We start from the raw sequence: 16,951 nt of genomic DNA, 5'->3' as shown, positions 1-16,951 counted from the left end.
CGGCCAAGGCCATACCCCAGACTCAACCAGCCTCGCTGAGGAGGACCCAGCCCCCCCATAGGCGCCCCTGCCCCATGGAAGCAGCCACACACCCAGTGGTCCTCACCAGTCCAGCTCTGAACTCTCAAATGGGCATCTCCCTTGGATACTGACCTTGAGCTCTCCCAAACCACACCTCCGACATTCCCTCTGAGCTGCTGCTCCCCTCTCCAGCAAAACAGAGTGATCGGGAGAACGTCACCCTCCTGGCACGACCTCCACCAGCCGCCCGACACCCTCTGTGCCCACACTCTTCACTGCCCTCCAGTTGTAGGGGATGCACTGGCCCCCTCTCCTGCCCTCTGGCCCCTTCCGGGCCTGCAGACCTGTCATCAGCCCCCCTCACCTGTGTCTGCATGAGCTCTGCAGGATCATACCCTGCAGCCGACCAGCATGTTCTGGAATCTCCCGGCTGACGAGCCCACCCCAGCTCCAATCCCCCTCCAGCGACCTATTCCTCTGGCCCCTCTGCCTCGTGTAGGAATCACCTATTCAGTCTATTTCCTCACCTCCTTCTCTTCTCCTGTCAGGGTAACCCCTCCACAGAAGCCACCTTCACTCCAATCACCAGTGCCAGAGTCCAACGGTCAACTGTCCTCAATTCATTCATTCTCTTGAGGACAATGACTTCCCTTCTTTAAACCACAAACCCTGCCCTTCTCCTACAGATCACAGCTCTTCCTCCTCAGCCCCCTACCTTGATGTATTTTCCAACTCATTCCTCTAAATGCTGGAATGTCCAAGGACTCACCGTCTTTATTCTCAGCCCCTACTTTCAACAGCTTTAAAAACTTACTCACTGAACAAAAGTATTTACTGAACACACACTATACACAGCAGATGCTATTAAGTGCTGGGCTTACAGCTGTGAAGAAAATAAGACACTGACCCCCTCCAAAATCCTTTACCCAGGAGTATATTCTATTAAGAACACACTGATGACTCTCAAATCTGTCTCCAGGCCCAGCCTCTTCTTCGAATTCCAGATTCCTGTGGTCAACTGCCTATTCCCTATGTCCACTCGAAGGTCTTATTAGACCCCAAAACAGTTCTCACTTCCACCTCCAAACCTGGTCCTCCCCATTGAGTCTTATCTCAGCAAACAGCACTTCCAACACCCAGTCTCTCAAGCCAAAAATCAAAGCACTGCCCTCAAGCCTTGTGTTCACTCATCTTCCACATCTCAGTCCACCTTGGACTCTACTCAGTCCACCTTGGACTCTACTCAGTCCACCTTGGACTCTACTCAGTCCACCTTGGACTCTACTCAGTCCACCTTGGACTCTACTCAGTCCACCTTGGACTCTACTCAGTTCCTTCCAAACACCCCCGGCATCTGGCCCCTTCTCTCCCCTCACTGCATCCCCCTGAGCCACGCCACCCCTTTCATCCGCTCACCTCCCCGCCTCGACTGCGGTCCACTGTCCACGCGGCAGCCCCGAACCTTCCCTCTAACCCCTCCTTCCACCAGAACAGGGAGCTGCCTTGCCATGAACCTCCACCCTTTCAAGGGTCCTCGAGCCACACTGGCCTTGTATCTCCTTCAAATCACCAGTGTCCTTTCCACCTCAGGTCCTCACATTTGCTGTGCCCTCTGCTTGGAAGCGCTCTTCTCTGCGGGCAGGGCTGTCACACGGCTGGCCCACTCTGACCGTTCAGGCTGCAGTGTGAAACGTCACCCCAGAAGCCTGGCCACTCACCACACCATCGCCACCTGAGCGTTTCTTGTTTGCTCACTACGTTATTTCCACTCATCAGAAAACAAGCTTTCCTGGGCTTATCTTACTCACCGCCTGATTCACCACAGGCGCTAAATATTTTTTCTAATAACCTGACTCACTAGCTCTCCCACCTTCTACTTTATTCTCTACAGCTCTGTTATAACCACACAGTCACATCCCTCCTTCAGACACCAACTTACCTCAAGCACTGCTAAAACCACTTTCCTTCCTGTTTTTTCAAAAAGTACGTATAAAAAGTACGTACTCGAGAAGGCCCCCAGTGACAGGATTCCAGAACCGGGGGGACAAGCCCACGTGCACCTCTGCCATCTCAGTCAAGCACAAAGCTGCTTGACTGCGTGGGGCGGAGATGGGGGCAGGAACAAGTGTGACCACGTGGCCTCAGTGAGGCCGGCTGCCCCGGGGGCCATCAGAGCCAACCTCCTGGTGGCACAGGGACGCCTGCTCAGAGTGGAGCCAGAGGAACCAGGGCTCTGCAGGGACACGCCTGTCGCCAGCCCCTTCTTTGCCACATGCCTCACTCACCGGGGTCTGTCGCAGATAAACAGGAACAAACCCAGCTCGTTTCCAGAACCTGCAAAGACACAGAGAGCAGGTCGCCACGTGTGCCTTCTGGGAGCGGCTGGCATACAAGGCTGGCAAGGGCTATGGGGTGTCTCCGATGGCCGTCGCCCCAAGACAGACAGACACAGCCCAGAGAATGCGAGCTCTCAGGACACCAGGGCCCAGAGGACACTTACTTGAGGAGCCTGGGGGTCAGGCCATAGGACACTCCCAGGTAGTCCAGGTGTTCAGCAGGCCTCTCGTTCAGCTTGAGAAGTAAGGGAGGCAGGTCCTTCCGGGGAGTGAGGACTTCTTCCAACAAGCTGACGGCCTGGCAGATGCCGGGGGAGGGCAGGTCCACCCAGCAGAGGAGGAGGAAGGTTAGCAACATGCCCAAGCACCCCAGCCACACCAGGTTCTGGACAAACACACCAAAAACTGGGGTGGGTTTCTAGCTTTGTTCCCATAGTTTTAAAAATGAAAACACACCGCTAAGCCCAATGATCATTCCCAAGAATCCCAAACCCCTAGACAAGCCTGGAATCACACTCCTTAGAACCCAGAATTCAGGAAATAGCCACATGTTTAGAAACGCCAAACACATGTACAAAGAGACAGAGGCAGGGTTCTCAAGATGGGCTGAAAATGCAGGTCTGCCACGACACGGCTCCGGTGTCTTGGGAAGTGACACACCTCTGAGCCTGGCCTTAAATATAAGCCCTCCCCACTTCCAGAACAGGCACGTTGTGAAAAATCAAAGGAACCCGCGTGAAAAGCCGCCCCAGTTCCTAGTGTTATATCCAGAAAGAGCTTCCCTGGGTCTGGCTTCAGTACTGAGGGGAGGAGACTGCAGAGCTAGGGCTTCAGGCTCAAAGGTGCATCAGCATCACCTGGGAGCTTGTTAAGACCCAGATTGCTGGGTCCTACCCTAAAGCCTCAATTCAGGGACTGACAGACTTAACACGTCTCCAGATGAGGCTCATGATGCTGATCCGAGGGCCTCGGTTTAAGTGCTAGCTAGAGAGAGAGAAGCATCTCCAAGACCAGAGAGGAGCTCAGCTGCTGCGGCCCAGTGTAGCCCAGACCACGAGACTGCTCTTGAGGACGATCCCGAAGACCCAGAGAGAAACCCGGTCTCTGCCAGGAACTGGGAGCCCGGCCAGAAGACGCTTACCTCACTGCTGACGGTGTGAATCTCCTGCGATGTCTCCAGGACCTTCTCCTCAAGACAAGGGAACCTGCCCTCATAGTACATCTGTAGCAGCTGCAGGGCTCGGCTGCCATAGCCCATCTGTGAGCACACACGAGAGAAACGGGCAAGGGGAGCAGAGATGTCCTCAGCGTCTAAGCACTTCTGCTCCCCTGTACCACTTCTAGAAAGCCTCACTCTGGGTCACCCTGCCCTTGGCAAAGAGAACCAATGAAACCCCCCAACAAGGTCAAAGCAGAGACCCTCAAGACCTCATGTAGCAAGATCCTCACTCTTGCACCATCTAGCCCACCCATCTGCCACCTGAGTGGGACCACACTTTCTGGTCCACGGCTCAGCCAGCTCCAAACTGATGACTCTCCAGCTAACTCCTCAGTGGAGACTTCCAAGACAGGCAGTCATGACAGTAAGATCTGGTTCCCCAGCTCTCTATCCTCACAAAGGGAAGAGCAACCATATACAACCATCCCGCCTGCCCACCCAGCCCCGGGCAAACCGCCCCCAGCACCTGGGTCTGCTACTCCTTGACCAGCTTCCTATTTAAACAACCGAGTGCACCTGGCCTAATGACGGCCAGCAACATGCCTGAAACTAATGATAGCACGCCAGCTTTGAAGGCATGAAGACACGTTACCCCTTGATAGTCCGGGTGAACAGCAATGCGAACCACCCTTCCACCTGAGAGACCGCCAAAGTCTGGGTCTTGGAACTGTGAGGGAGGCACAAGCCAGTAACTTAGCAACAAAAGACAGCCTCCAACATCACCAGCATCCCCCTGCCCCCACCCCGAGACACCCCAGGGAAAGCACTTCACCTGTTCTGACACTGTCCATGGAATCAGGTCACCTGAAGCCTTCTTGCCCCGAGACAGGCTGTTCAAGATGGACTGGCGCGAAATCTCCCCCTCAAGGCACACCTGTGGGGAAAGCAGGACGGTGCAGAGAGGCGGCTCCAGGTAGAGCGCCCACCCACAGAACCTCACCAGCGCCCTGCCTTGGCTCTGACCAGGCCAGCTGTTTCCATTCCCACTCACACTTAACCCTGTAACCAATTCATCTGTTTCTAAGGGAAGTTTCATTACTATGTCCCATGGGCATCCTGACACCGTCACCTAAGGAGGCAGAATACTGACAGCCCCCTGGCCCAGAAAGCAAAACCACACTAGACGAGGGTCTCCACACACGGTGTACACGTGAGCTCTTCAATTAAGACTCGGGAGGGTCATATGGCTCTGTACAGAACTGGGCAAATTCACAATGACTCATGGGTAAACATAGTTAAACACGGTATGTGCATGTAATGAAATACAATTGTAACCCTTAAAAATTATGAAAATTATGAATATTTGACATGTTGGAAAAAAAGATTGCCAAATACTATGATCCCACATTTGTGAATAAGAAAAACGATAAAGAAATGCATAAATACATGCCAGGCACTAAAAACATGTTTCCAATCTGCCTTTTAATTTTACAAGTACCTGGATTGCTTTTGAAATAAAGAGGAAAACAAAGTTCTATTTCAGGAGCTGTAAGTCAAAACATGCAAGGCCAGTTCTGCCTTGCAGCCATCCGTGAACAGTGAAGCTTTGGGTATGTGTTAAGGTGGCGGTTTCCTTTGCACCCTAATTGCCTGTCTGGATACACCCAGTCACTTGGCTCCAGCTCAAGAATCAACAGCTTCTGCTTCTGCACTCCCATTACTGAGCCACTAATCCTTGACTGCCTAAGTGGTTCCCAAATAGATGCCACAAGGACACCTCAGCTTCTGTACCTGGATGACAGCAAGCACTTCTGGAAGGGCATTCTGGGTGGGGGGCACAGGAGGCAGGAGGCAGAAGAGATGGTGAGCAGGGGCATCAGAAAGCATCTGAAGGTCGCTGGGAGAGTTCTGTGGAGCACAAACACGGTCAGTGAGAACCACTCCTCATCCCGTCCTTATTCGAGCGGCTACTCCAGAATCACGACTGGAGAACTGCCTTCCCCGAAGCCAAGTGAAGTGCTGAAACCCAGGAAAGCACGAGCCAGCATCTCGGCCGGGCAGGCTGACACTCTCCATAAGGGCCTCAGTGGGATGAGCCTCCTGTGTTTGCTGTCACCTCACCAGGAGCGCTGAGGCTGCAGAGCGGGGGCGGAGAGCTGCTTAGTTAGCACTACACACCTCATGGCTGGGAAGTGAAGCTCCTCTTGATAAGAGGCTGCTATTTTAGGAAAACCTCTCAGGGCTTCTAACACCAACCCTTCAGCCTTCTATTAAAGGCTATTATTCATAAAAATGCTACCTAGACACACACAAAGTGTCCTTTCCAATGTTATCTTTTTAGTTTTTAAGACTTCCAAATATTCTAAATTCTCATTCACTGATCCCTAAAAATAGCCAGGGGTGTAAGGTTGGTTTCAGGTCACAGAGCACCCCCCAGATTACAACTGCTATGTCATCTCAGCCCATCCATTCAGCCAACTGGCAAGAAATATAAGTACCCCTTTTAAAATGGGCAAAACTTACCACCCTCTCCAGCCACGACACACGGAACTACATGCAGAAATCCCATGCTCCATATACAAAGCTGGAGCAAAAGACAAGCCTGAACAATGGGAAATGCAACCCTGAAGTAGAACCCCTGGCCCCTGCCAACATCAGGACATTCTAGTCCCAGTGGAATGGTCACCTGAGCCACTGGGTAACAAAAGATGCAAAAAGTCAAGTAAAAAGGCACTGCCAAGAGCTGAAATTCACTGCTCAAGTCCATTTGAGGGCTGGTTTCAGTTACCTTGTAATGAGAAGCCACGTAGAGAGCCATAAGCCGTTGGAGGAAAACCTCAGAGGCCTTATGGTAGCAAAAGAGGGTATCTCTATTAACATAGTAGCTGGATTTGAGGTTAAGCAACCAAAACATATCAGAGAGAGCCCCGAACAAGACACGCTACTTCCAAGGACAACCTGGATACGTGGGTTCCCTCAGCCTGGGAAGAGCAGGCCCTGGTTCTAAGCAGAAACATCAGGGAAGGAAGAGAAGGAAAATCGAGAACATTCCACCATCTCCTCTTCCCAGAGCAGCAGCCTGTGAGGCAAAGGGCCAGAACCTTCAGTTTAACTCTCCCATCATCCCCTCTCCCTTTCACAGGACGAACGGGACCCAGGAGGATACAGCTCACAGGCTTCAGGCAAGGGGCAGCCAGAGACAATCCGAGTGATGTTGAGGCAATCCAGGCACAGCAGGTCGTTCAGCCACTTCTCCACGGCGTCCCCAGGGGCGTATCGGATCGACTCCTGCAGGGAAACCTCATGCAGGGTTCGCACTGTTCAAAATACATGCAAGACTAAATACATTTTGTCCAGGAGATCAAGGCAAATGTTCTACTTTATCTCTGTCACGTGGTACCCACATAAATATGGCTCAAGAATTTAAACTGAGTGGTTTTAAATTGTTCCAGTAGATGTTCAACTTGTCTGGACACCAATCCCCAAAGGTCTCACTACGTCAAGGCAACCAATGCCCCGAGATGGTGACAAACAGGAATCCAGTCACCAGAAGGCCCAGGTCAGCCTCCCGTCTGGTCACTAGTTTGCCGTTCCTCAGAGAAAAGCAACTTCATCTCCTAGGGACTCAGCCTCTCTGCCTGATCGTCAGAAGGTCTGCTATCACCCATAGTGTCACAAGGGGAAGGGCCCAGGAAGAGTGTGAAGTGACTTGCTGTGCACCGCAGGCCCATCCAGAGCTCTGGGGGTACCTGATGCCAGCCTGGCCGTCGCTGTGGTCTTGTTCTCAGCGGTGGTGCTGACCTGGCTCTGGGCACTCTGTTGGCGGAGCTGCTGAATTAGCTTGAGGGATAGGGACCGGCCAGTGCCCTCGTAGCTAGGAGAAAAAGCAAAGGCAGTTAGGCTCGAGGTGTCAAATCACCTCTCCAGGAGGGGATCGACCTGATGAAACCCCAGACTCCTGCTTGCTGAGAACAGCCCTTCACCTCTGAATTTCCAGCAGGGCATGTGCACGCCCAAAGGAAGCTGGGCTGCATGGTGGCTCAGCTGAGCCATCTAGGCCTGGGCTCAAGTCCTGGCATGTCCCTTTAGTACCTCTGGGCCAGGAACTCAACTTCTCTCAACCTCCCCCTCAAAAGGGGATGTAAAATGTACACAGCTCACAGGGCTGTACTACGAACTAAAAAACAACGACCAAAAAGATGACATGAACAAAGCCTTTAGTATAATGGAACTGGAACAAAGATGAATGGTCGATAAACGAGAAGTTGCATGGTTGAAAGATGAACTGAGAGCATTTCCAGTTTGGAAAAATCAAGATTAAACAAAGCCACCACCTAAGTAATTTTTTTCAGGACTACTTTCCCTTGAAAGAGGACATAAACTAGAAAATTTTTCTAATTTTCAATTAGAAAAATGAACAGAGGACCTGAATAGATACTTCTCCAAAGAAGATACACTATGGCCAAAAAGCACATGATAGGATGCCCCACATCAGTCAACTAACAGGGACATGCAGATGAAGATCACTTGAGATACCATTTCTTGCTCACTAGGACGGCTATAGTCAAAAAGGACATATAAGTGTTAGCAAAGACATGGAACCCTTACACACTGCTGCTGGGAATGTAAAATGGTATTGTTGCTTTGGAAAACAATCTGGCAGTTCTTCAGTTAGAAAGTTACCATTTGACCCACTAGTTTGACTTCTAGGTATACCCGCAAGAGAACAGAAAACGTGTCTACACAAAAACATAAATGTTCACAGCAGCGCTGTACTAGCCGAAAGAGAAATAAATGATCGTCAACAGACGAACGGAAAGACAAGATGTGCATAAACACACACCAGAGTATTATTTGGCCAAGAAAAGGAATGAAGTACTGATATAAGCTACATGGAAGAACCTTGCAAACATTATGGTTAGTGAAAGAAGCCAGTCACAAAAGACCACATATTCAAAGATTCCACTTATATCAAGAGTCAGACTAGGCAAATCCACACATACAGAAAACTGAGCAGTGATTCCCTAGAACTGAGGAAAAGGAAGGAATTGGAGGATGATAATTAAAGGGTATGGGGATTCTTTCCAGGAAAATGAAAATGTTCTAAATTGCCGTGATGGCTGCACAACTCTATGAATATAATGAGTAAATTGTATAGTGGGTGAATAATATCTCAATAAAGATGTTACCAGAAAAAGTAAAATCCATCTTATTTAACTATTTTCAGTGTAAGTAAAGCAGTCAAATAATAAATCTAAAATATAGAACTATTTCTTCAAAATGTGACTTCCATATAGAAATCAACAATGAAGGCAAGTACACATTGACCTGGGCAGATTTCACAGTATATTCTTTTTTTTTTTTTTCTGGCCACACCACGTAGTTTGTGGGATCTTGGCTCCTTGACCAGGGATCAAACCCAGGCCACCAGCGGAGGAAGTTCAGATTCCTAACCACTGAACCACCAAGGAATTACCAGTATATTTTTACATGAAAAAGCAAATGCAAAACATTATGGAAACGATGTTTACGTTCTTATTCAAAATGAAAAAGTAAAATAAATGTACACCAAAATTCTAACAAGCTATCTCTAGAGAGTCAGATCGCTAGATTTCTTTTTGCTTACCTTCCCTTTCTCACTTTTCCACAGCAAACAACTAAATATTTCAAAGTTTTGAAAAAGCTGCTTTCTTATGATAATTACACAGTTACTTAATACTACATTTTCACATAATTCTAGGGGATAAGACATTGTGCATTGTGTGTGCTAAGCCGCTTTGGTCATGTCTGACTCTTTGTGTCCCTATGGACTGCAGCCCACCAGGCTCCCCTGTCCATGGGATTCTCCAGGCAAGAAGACTAGAGTGGGTTGCCATGCCCTCCTCCAGGGAATCTTCCCAACCCAGGGATCGAACCTAAGTCTCTTATATCTCCTGCACTGGCAGGCAGGTTCTTTACCACTAGCAGCACCTAGGAAGCCCAAGACATTGGTATTGCCATTTATGTGCTCCCTAGAACCTGGTCAGACCTAGACAGGAGACATTCATCAACTGGGTAATGAAATTCCTCAGTCTGGTGTTGCCTGTTCTGGTGGGCTACACCAGAGGGAGCTGTAGTTTACTATGAAAGGGTAAAGGAGAAGGCTGATGAGAGAGTGAAGCAGGCCCAAAGGCTCAAACTTTAGGAATCAGCCCTATCCACCCAGCCCCAGGTCATGTTCACTAAATCCCACCTAACTGGCAATACCCTGTAAAGGGGGCAACAAGTCCTGCCCCCCGGTGCTCACCCATTGATGGTGGATGCCATGAAAACAAGGTAGGGGCCCAGAAGACTCTTCACCAGGGGAAGGGGGATGGCAGCAGCTTCATCAATCACAACGAGCTCAGCCTGGCCCAGTTTCACAGCATCTGCTGGATGTATGTACTGCAGGAAGGGAAAATGCACATCGTTAGCTTGGCCGCCTGATACCATGGCTGCAATCGCTGGTGAGTCACCATAAAGGCCCTCTCCTTCCCCTCTCTCCCGTCTTCTGTCTTCTTTCTCTCATTCTTCCTTCCCTGGTTAGGACAAAGCAGGGACAGCTTAGAGTTAGACGCCTGGGGCCTAACAGTTCAACCACTGACTGTGCGGCCCTTCCTTGCAGAGCCTCAGATTCCTCGCCAGAAAATGGAGGAAATACTGATGGCTGCTTGAGAAAAAAATTAGGTAAATTAGGTAAAATTAAGTAAGTCTGCACCAATGCTCTGCCTAGGACCTGGCGAGTGACAGGTGATGCCTCCATTTCCTTTCTCTCCCCTCTTTCTCATGCTTCCCCCAGCCTCACTCTAACCTGTGGGCCAGAGGCAAGCTTGGCCCCAGCGATGGCTGAAGCGGAAGACTTCAGGTTTCCCAGGCATCTCCGACACGCCACGTACTGTGTGCCCTGCTGTGACACCGTCACTACTAAGCCCCATTCTTCCTGCACTGGTGGGGACACTTCTAAGACTCACAGTCTTCCTAGTGCTCACACATTTGTATTATTAGCCTGTCACAAACTTGCCATGAACTTGGCTCCCTTACACACATCAACAACCTCTTTAGTTCCTGCAGGGGTTCCTGCTTCTTTCAAGTTTGCAAAAGACCATGAAGAGGCATTTTATAGGAGAGGAAACCTGAAGAGCTAATTAACATCAACAACAGTATTCAACCTCACTAGTAATTAGCACAATGACACCACCCTTATGGCAGAAAGTGGAGAGGAGCTGAAAAGCCTCTTGATGAAAGTGAAAGAGGAGAGTGAAAAAGCTGGCTTAAAGCTCAACATTCAGAAAACGAAGATCATGGCGTCTGGTCCCATCACTTCATGGGAAATAGATGGGGAAACAGTAGAAACAGTGTCAGACTTTATTTTGGGGGGCTCCAAAATCACTGCAGATGGTGATTGCAGCCATGAAATTAAAAGACACTTACTCCTTGGAAGAAAAGTTATGACCAACCTAGATAGTATATTCAAAAGCAGAGACATTACTTTGCTGACTAAGGTCCGTCTAGTCAAGGCTATGGTTTTTCCAGTGGTCATGTATGGATGTGAGAGTTGGACTGTGAAGAAGGCTGAGTGCCAAAGAATTGATGTGTTTGAACTGTGGTGTTGGAGAAGACTCTTGAGAGTCCCTTGGACTGCAAGGAGATCCAACCAGTCCATTCTGAAGGAGATCAACCCTGGGATTTCTTTGGAAGGAGCAATGCTAAAGCTGAAGCTCCAGTACTTTGGCCACCTCATGCGAAGAGTTGACTCACTGGAAAAGTCTCTGATGCTGGGAGGGATTGGGGGCAGGAGGAGAAGGGGATGACCAAGGACGAGATGGCTGGATGGCCTGGCGTGCTGCGATTCATGGGGTTGCAAAGAGTCGGACACGACTGAGCAACTGAACTGAACTGAACTGAAGACAAGGAGATCCCACTTCCTATGCATGAGGACAAAATTTAATTAGTAGTAAAATACCACTGTTTGTGAGGACATGGGGAAACAAGAACTCAAAAAAGTGCTGAGGTGAAGGTAATTCTGCACAAACACTTGAAAGGAGAATTTGGCAAAATCCGAGAAAGATGGAAATCTATGCATATTCTAAAACCCAACAATTCCAATTCTAGACACATATAAACTGTAATGTACTCACATAGTGCTTAAAAATCAGATCTCAAGCTTCAATCTGGACAAATCCGAAAACAAATGTTGAGTGAAAAAAAGGCAAGCTGAAAAGGACAAGTACGGTATGCTACCATTTATGGATACATAATTATGTAGGGAAATATAAACACATGAATTGAAAGGAGATACACAATCTCAGAGTTATCTAAATGGAGTGACAGAAGGGCACGGATGGGGAAGGGTACAAGAGGGACTTCCACACTGAGGTTTTAGATCTTTAAAACAAAAATATAAATGGCTTTTAAGATATGAAACAAACACAGCAAGCAGCAAAATGCCAGCATTTCTTAGGCTTGAGTGCTGGGCACCTCAGTATTATGTTACATTGGTCTCTGTGCTTTTCTGTAGTTTGAAGTATTTCATTACAAGGAAGATTTTATAACTATTTTGCAAGAAGTTGAGGGATCAAAGAGGCACAGACCCCACTCATTTCCAACAGAAGGATACACGCCCTCAATGGGGCCCCATGTCTTGGATTTTTACAGAGAAGAGCTAAACAAGCACCTCATAAAAGCAGCAGACCCTGGAGAGGCAGAGGTGACTTTAGACCTAATATTCTTCTATATCTCAATTTCCAACAAGAAGAGGCCTCAAAGGGACATAAATGTAGCCTCATAAAGTCAGGTCACCTCTTCTGTACTTCAACTCCAGCCTGGAGACAAAACCACTCTGGTAATACGAGAGGATCTCTGAAGACAGACCCCAGGAGCAGCGAGGGCTAAGCCAGGCATTTCAGGGAAAGGCTTCCCTTCTTTGGTTTGTGTATTTCTCTTAAGTTTCCACAAACCTCTGTATTCTCACTGCCTGCAGCCTGCCCCTCACCCCAACGTTAGCCTTTCCTCCTTGAAGCTGAGAGAACCAGACAAAGTAGGAAGAAATTACAGAAAGAACAGTCTAGAGACTCAGCAAGAAAAAAAATTACAGTCCTTGAGGGAAAAGGCATGAGCACTTAACATTATTTATAGCCTAGATCTTTGATGAAAGGTATACCTCCTTGACAGACATATACACAAAGGTCAAGGGTGTAACCTGCCACATTTACCTGGCCCACTTCCCACCCCAGCCCAGCTCCAAAAAATACTCAATAGACCTACTCCATTAGGAGCCCATGGGGCCCCATCCCTTCTGCAAGCCTGTCATGATTTAACAAAATTGTAGCCTTTGGACAAGTACAGACCATTCAGGCTTACAAAGCACAGGAGATTTATAGAGCTTTCGGGGAAACACTGTTTAAAAAGGAAAGTAGGCCACTGGCTAAACCACAAAGATTCAGAGTACATCTCACAAAGACCTTTTCTTCTTTCAAATGCTAAGGTTATTGTTCTAGCTATAGGATGCATCGTTTCAAAACCTGCTGTAACTAAGCAGAATTAGAAGTGATGTCAAAGAAAATGATTCCATTTCTCTTAGTTGATTAGCATACTCACTCAGTTTTCAAGGGACAAAACTACAACTTTTCAATCTGGCGTACATATATTTGTTAGTTCGCTTGAATGTTTTTCTTTAGAAGAGGCTGAAAATATGGAACAGGTTTACCATAAAGCAACAACGCTGTCTAAAAGATACGCAATTACACATCACATAAAACAGCTATAAAAGGAGACATCTTAGAACATTTATACACAGCAGGACGCTGGCCCCACGTGGCAGGATTTGGAACAAGCCTCACCTGAATGGTCTGCCTGTGTTCCCGGAACACGTTCACTCTAATCACTGCTTTGTTAAATTCAGGATTTAGAGACTGAATGATCTCGTAATCCAGATGCTCCTGACGGGGAAAGAGCCAAACCAATACCAAACATCAGAAACAAGTTTGCATTCTACAGACTTCACCTGTATTTATACTCAGCACGGAATCAAAATAAGCTCTTATCCTAACTTCCTACCTGATACTGCAGAGCATCAAATCCTTTAAACACAAATTCAAACAGAGTGTGGAGGTTATCCGGGCTCGGGGAGGTAACAAAGATATTGGAGTACCTGTTGAACAAAAGGAGGACTTTTTTTGCTTTTAAATAATTAGGAAATTGAAGAAATGTTAAGAGAATTTAAAAAAGAAAATATTTTTGTTTGCCCCTGTTACACAGGTGATAACAAGAGACAGTGGTGGGGGATAAAAAAATAAGGACACACATTTTGAGGAGGAACAGTAAAACAGCTCCAGACCTGAGGGTATTTTTGCTCTCAAACTAATGAAAACAAGTTGCCAATTTGAAGGGAGTACGCCCCAGCAATTAGCTACCAGCATCCATGAAAGCACACTACTGAGGGCACAAGGCTTTCAAACTGTGGTCCTGGAAAAGACTCCTGAGAGTCCCCTGGACTGCAAGGAGATCCAACCCGTCAGTCCTAAAGGAAATCAACCCTGAATACGCATGAGAAGGACTGATGCTGAAGCTCCAATATTTTGGCCACCTGATGCGAAGAGCTGACTCACTGGAAGAGACCCTGATGTTGGGGAAAGATTGAAGGCGAAAGGAAAAAGAGGGCGGCAGAGGATGAGATGGTTAGAGAGAATCACCGACTCAATGGACATGAATTTGAGCAAACTCCAGGAGACGGGAGGACAGAGGAGCCTTGTGTGCTGCAGTCCATGAGGTGGCATACAACTTAGTGAGTCAGACACAACTTAGTGACTAAACCACAAGAGGGTGCTCTGGGGACCGCTCTCTCAGTGTCAGAGACGGCACACAGCTCCCCAGTCCTGTACCCCTGGCCCAGAGAGGGTTTCATTCTCATCACTAGCTATGCTGAGACGTTTTCAAATCATGAAGCCCAAGTGCTCCATTGTGAGCAGGCAAAGGCCACAGTGAGCCTCTGAGGGATGCTTGTTCAGTATAAAGGATACTAAAGGCAGAGGGCCAAGTGGTGCCACTAGAGCAGCCAGAGTAACAAAGTCAGGAGCTGAGTTCAGTCCCAGCACAACCAGCACTGACTTGGGGGGACCTTGGGTGAGTCACTGAAACTCCCTGAGCCTGGGTTTATCATCTATGAAACACTAGCGTTGCTCTCAGGAGCACCAAGGAAGATCACGCATATCGGACACGGTAAATCCTACAGTCCATTATTCGTATCTGCGAAACTGTAAGCACATGCTCTCCCGACAGCTGCATAAATCTTCTGTCCAGGACAAAAGAATGGCAAGTGATGTCACACTCAAAGGCAGCTCCTCAATGCAAACAAGATTTGCTATTGATCAAATCATTACAATGACAAACCTGCATTTTTCTCGGTCAGCAAAGCTGGTCATACACAGGCTCATTTCCTGAGAGCTTTGAAGTTCCTTACCACCATTACTTTCTCTTCTGTGTTTGTTCAGCTCTACATAGTTATCACAAAGGCCCTGGTATCTGTGTGCCAGGACACACATACATGTACCTTTGGGATCTGGGGATAACAGCATTGCTCTTTCTAGCTGTTGCTGTTTAGTCACTAAGTTGACGCTGGGAAGGACTGAGGGAAAGATTGAGGGCAGGAGGAGAAGGGGATGGAAACAGAGGATGAGATGGTTGGATGGCATCATCAACCCAATGGACATGAGTGTGAACAAACTCTGGGAGGTTGTAAAGGACAGGGAAGCCTGGCATGCTGCAGTCCATGGGGTCGCAAAGAGCTGGACACAACTTAGCGACTGAACAAATCACTAAGTTGTATCCAACTCTTTTGTGACCCCATGGACTGTAGCCCGCCAGGCTAAGAACACTGGAGTGGGTTGTCATTTCCTTTTCCAGGGGCTCTTCCCAACCCAGGGATTGAACCTGCTACTCCTGTGCTGGCAAGTGGATTCTTTACCACTGAGCCCCCAGGGACACCTGCTCTCTCTAGACAGGTGCCCAGGATCCAGAGAAATCACTCAGGAGCTCACTTACACCAGGAGCAGCCCCCTGACCCGTTGTCCTGCACACGGCTCCCGCAGATCTCAGGGTGCCTGAAGCCCGGGATCCCCTTACCCGAAAGCCACCGCCCCAGCAATAGCCAGTCCCAGGGCTGCAGACTTCCCCCTTCCTCGGGCAGCCGTGAGCGCAACAGTACTCCTCAGGGTCTTTTCCGAGATCCCCTCAATGAATTTCAAGACAGCTTTGGCCTGTGGAAAGAGAATACATTGGGTGAGCTGTGAAAAAGGCCGAGGTCCAGCCACGTACTACCATCACCACAAAGCCAGGCTGATGCTGAGGCTAAACTGGAGTTGAGGGGAGCAGGGGACAGGGGGCTGCTCTCACCAGCCAGCACCTAGACTCTTACTCCCGTGATCATCTCCTCTCAGTCTCCAGGCTTTGAACACCAACCAGATGCTGACAATCCCCCCAGTTCACATCTCCATCCAGACCTCTTCCCCAACACCAGACTCTTCCACACACCCAAATGCACCCTCTACGTCTACTACCCGTCTCACGCTCAACACCTAATGTCTCCCCAGTCCTCCTCCACATACCATCCTCCCCAGCTCAGCTAGTGCCCAACTGTTCAGGCCAGAAATCGCCTCCATTTTCTCCTCATGCCCGATTCATCAACAAACCCTGTCCTTCAAAACATGAAAATCCCACATTCCTCACTATCCTCTTCCTCCACTGCTCTGGTCGAAGCCACCACTGCGTCCTGCCACCATTTTTACAGATACAGCAGTGGGCATTATTTCCAGGATAAATTTCCAGGAGAAGAGCTGCTAAGTTAGAGGACGTGTGCATTAAAATGGGTGTCATGCCAAGTTATGGAAGCCCCACCCATGTACGAAAGGCCTTCTTTTCTGCAGCCTTGCTGTCTTGCTGTATAATCCTGCCAACTGTCTCACCGTTCACACTGTGTGCTGAACCCACGGTAGGCAACGTGTGAGCAGGGAAGCTGGATGAAAGCTCAAGGAGTCACAGGAACTGCAGATAGGTTTATTCTCTTCTGACTGGCCCAGCAGCTGTAGCTGTAGCAGCTGTAGCACTCTCCTCTCATGGTTGTCCCAGTGGACACAGCCATAAGACAGCCATAAGGCAGACGCAACGGAGTGGCAAAGGCTTTTCACGCGGAGCTTATGTATGCTGCTGCTGCTAAGTCGCGTCAGTCGTGTCTGACTCTGTGCGACCGCATAGACGACAGCCCACCAGGCTCCCCGTCCCTGGGATTCTCCAGGCAAGAACACTGGAATGGCTTGCCATTTCCTTCTCCAATGCATGAATATAAAAAGTCAAACTGAAGTCACTCAGTCGTGTCCGGCTCTTAGCGAATCCATGGACTATAGCCTACCAGGCTCCTCCGCCC

At 48.7% G+C, this 16,951-nt stretch overlaps 1 protein-coding gene across 1 annotated transcript in view; it reads right to left on the bottom strand.

The window, feature by feature from the left end:
- Positions 1 to 16,951, bottom strand: part of NAT10 (N-acetyltransferase 10) — a 39,535-nt gene that overhangs the window by 9,006 nt on the left and 13,578 nt on the right. The window contains exons 9-21 of the mRNA XM_069553658.1: positions 15,655 to 15,788; positions 13,591 to 13,684; positions 13,374 to 13,472; positions 9,803 to 9,939; positions 7,266 to 7,390; positions 6,683 to 6,833; positions 6,305 to 6,401; positions 5,308 to 5,424; positions 4,349 to 4,450; positions 4,169 to 4,243; positions 3,499 to 3,615; positions 2,522 to 2,655; positions 2,307 to 2,355 (exon numbers count right to left, since the gene is read on the bottom strand). Of these exons, the coding sequence (XP_069409759.1) occupies positions 2,307 to 2,355; positions 2,522 to 2,655; positions 3,499 to 3,615; positions 4,169 to 4,243; positions 4,349 to 4,450; positions 5,308 to 5,424; positions 6,305 to 6,401; positions 6,683 to 6,833; positions 7,266 to 7,390; positions 9,803 to 9,939; positions 13,374 to 13,472; positions 13,591 to 13,684; positions 15,655 to 15,788 (1,431 nt within the window). The remainder of the gene's footprint in view (positions 1 to 2,306; positions 2,356 to 2,521; positions 2,656 to 3,498; positions 3,616 to 4,168; positions 4,244 to 4,348; positions 4,451 to 5,307; positions 5,425 to 6,304; positions 6,402 to 6,682; positions 6,834 to 7,265; positions 7,391 to 9,802; positions 9,940 to 13,373; positions 13,473 to 13,590; positions 13,685 to 15,654; positions 15,789 to 16,951) is intronic.

This window comes from Ovis canadensis, chromosome 15, assembly GCF_042477335.2.
Source record: "Ovis canadensis isolate MfBH-ARS-UI-01 breed Bighorn chromosome 15, ARS-UI_OviCan_v2, whole genome shotgun sequence".
In the NCBI taxonomy this organism is placed as follows: domain Eukaryota; kingdom Metazoa; phylum Chordata; class Mammalia; order Artiodactyla; family Bovidae; genus Ovis; species Ovis canadensis.
Note: the sequence above shows the minus strand (reverse complement) of the source record. Positions and strands in the feature narration are given on the sequence as shown.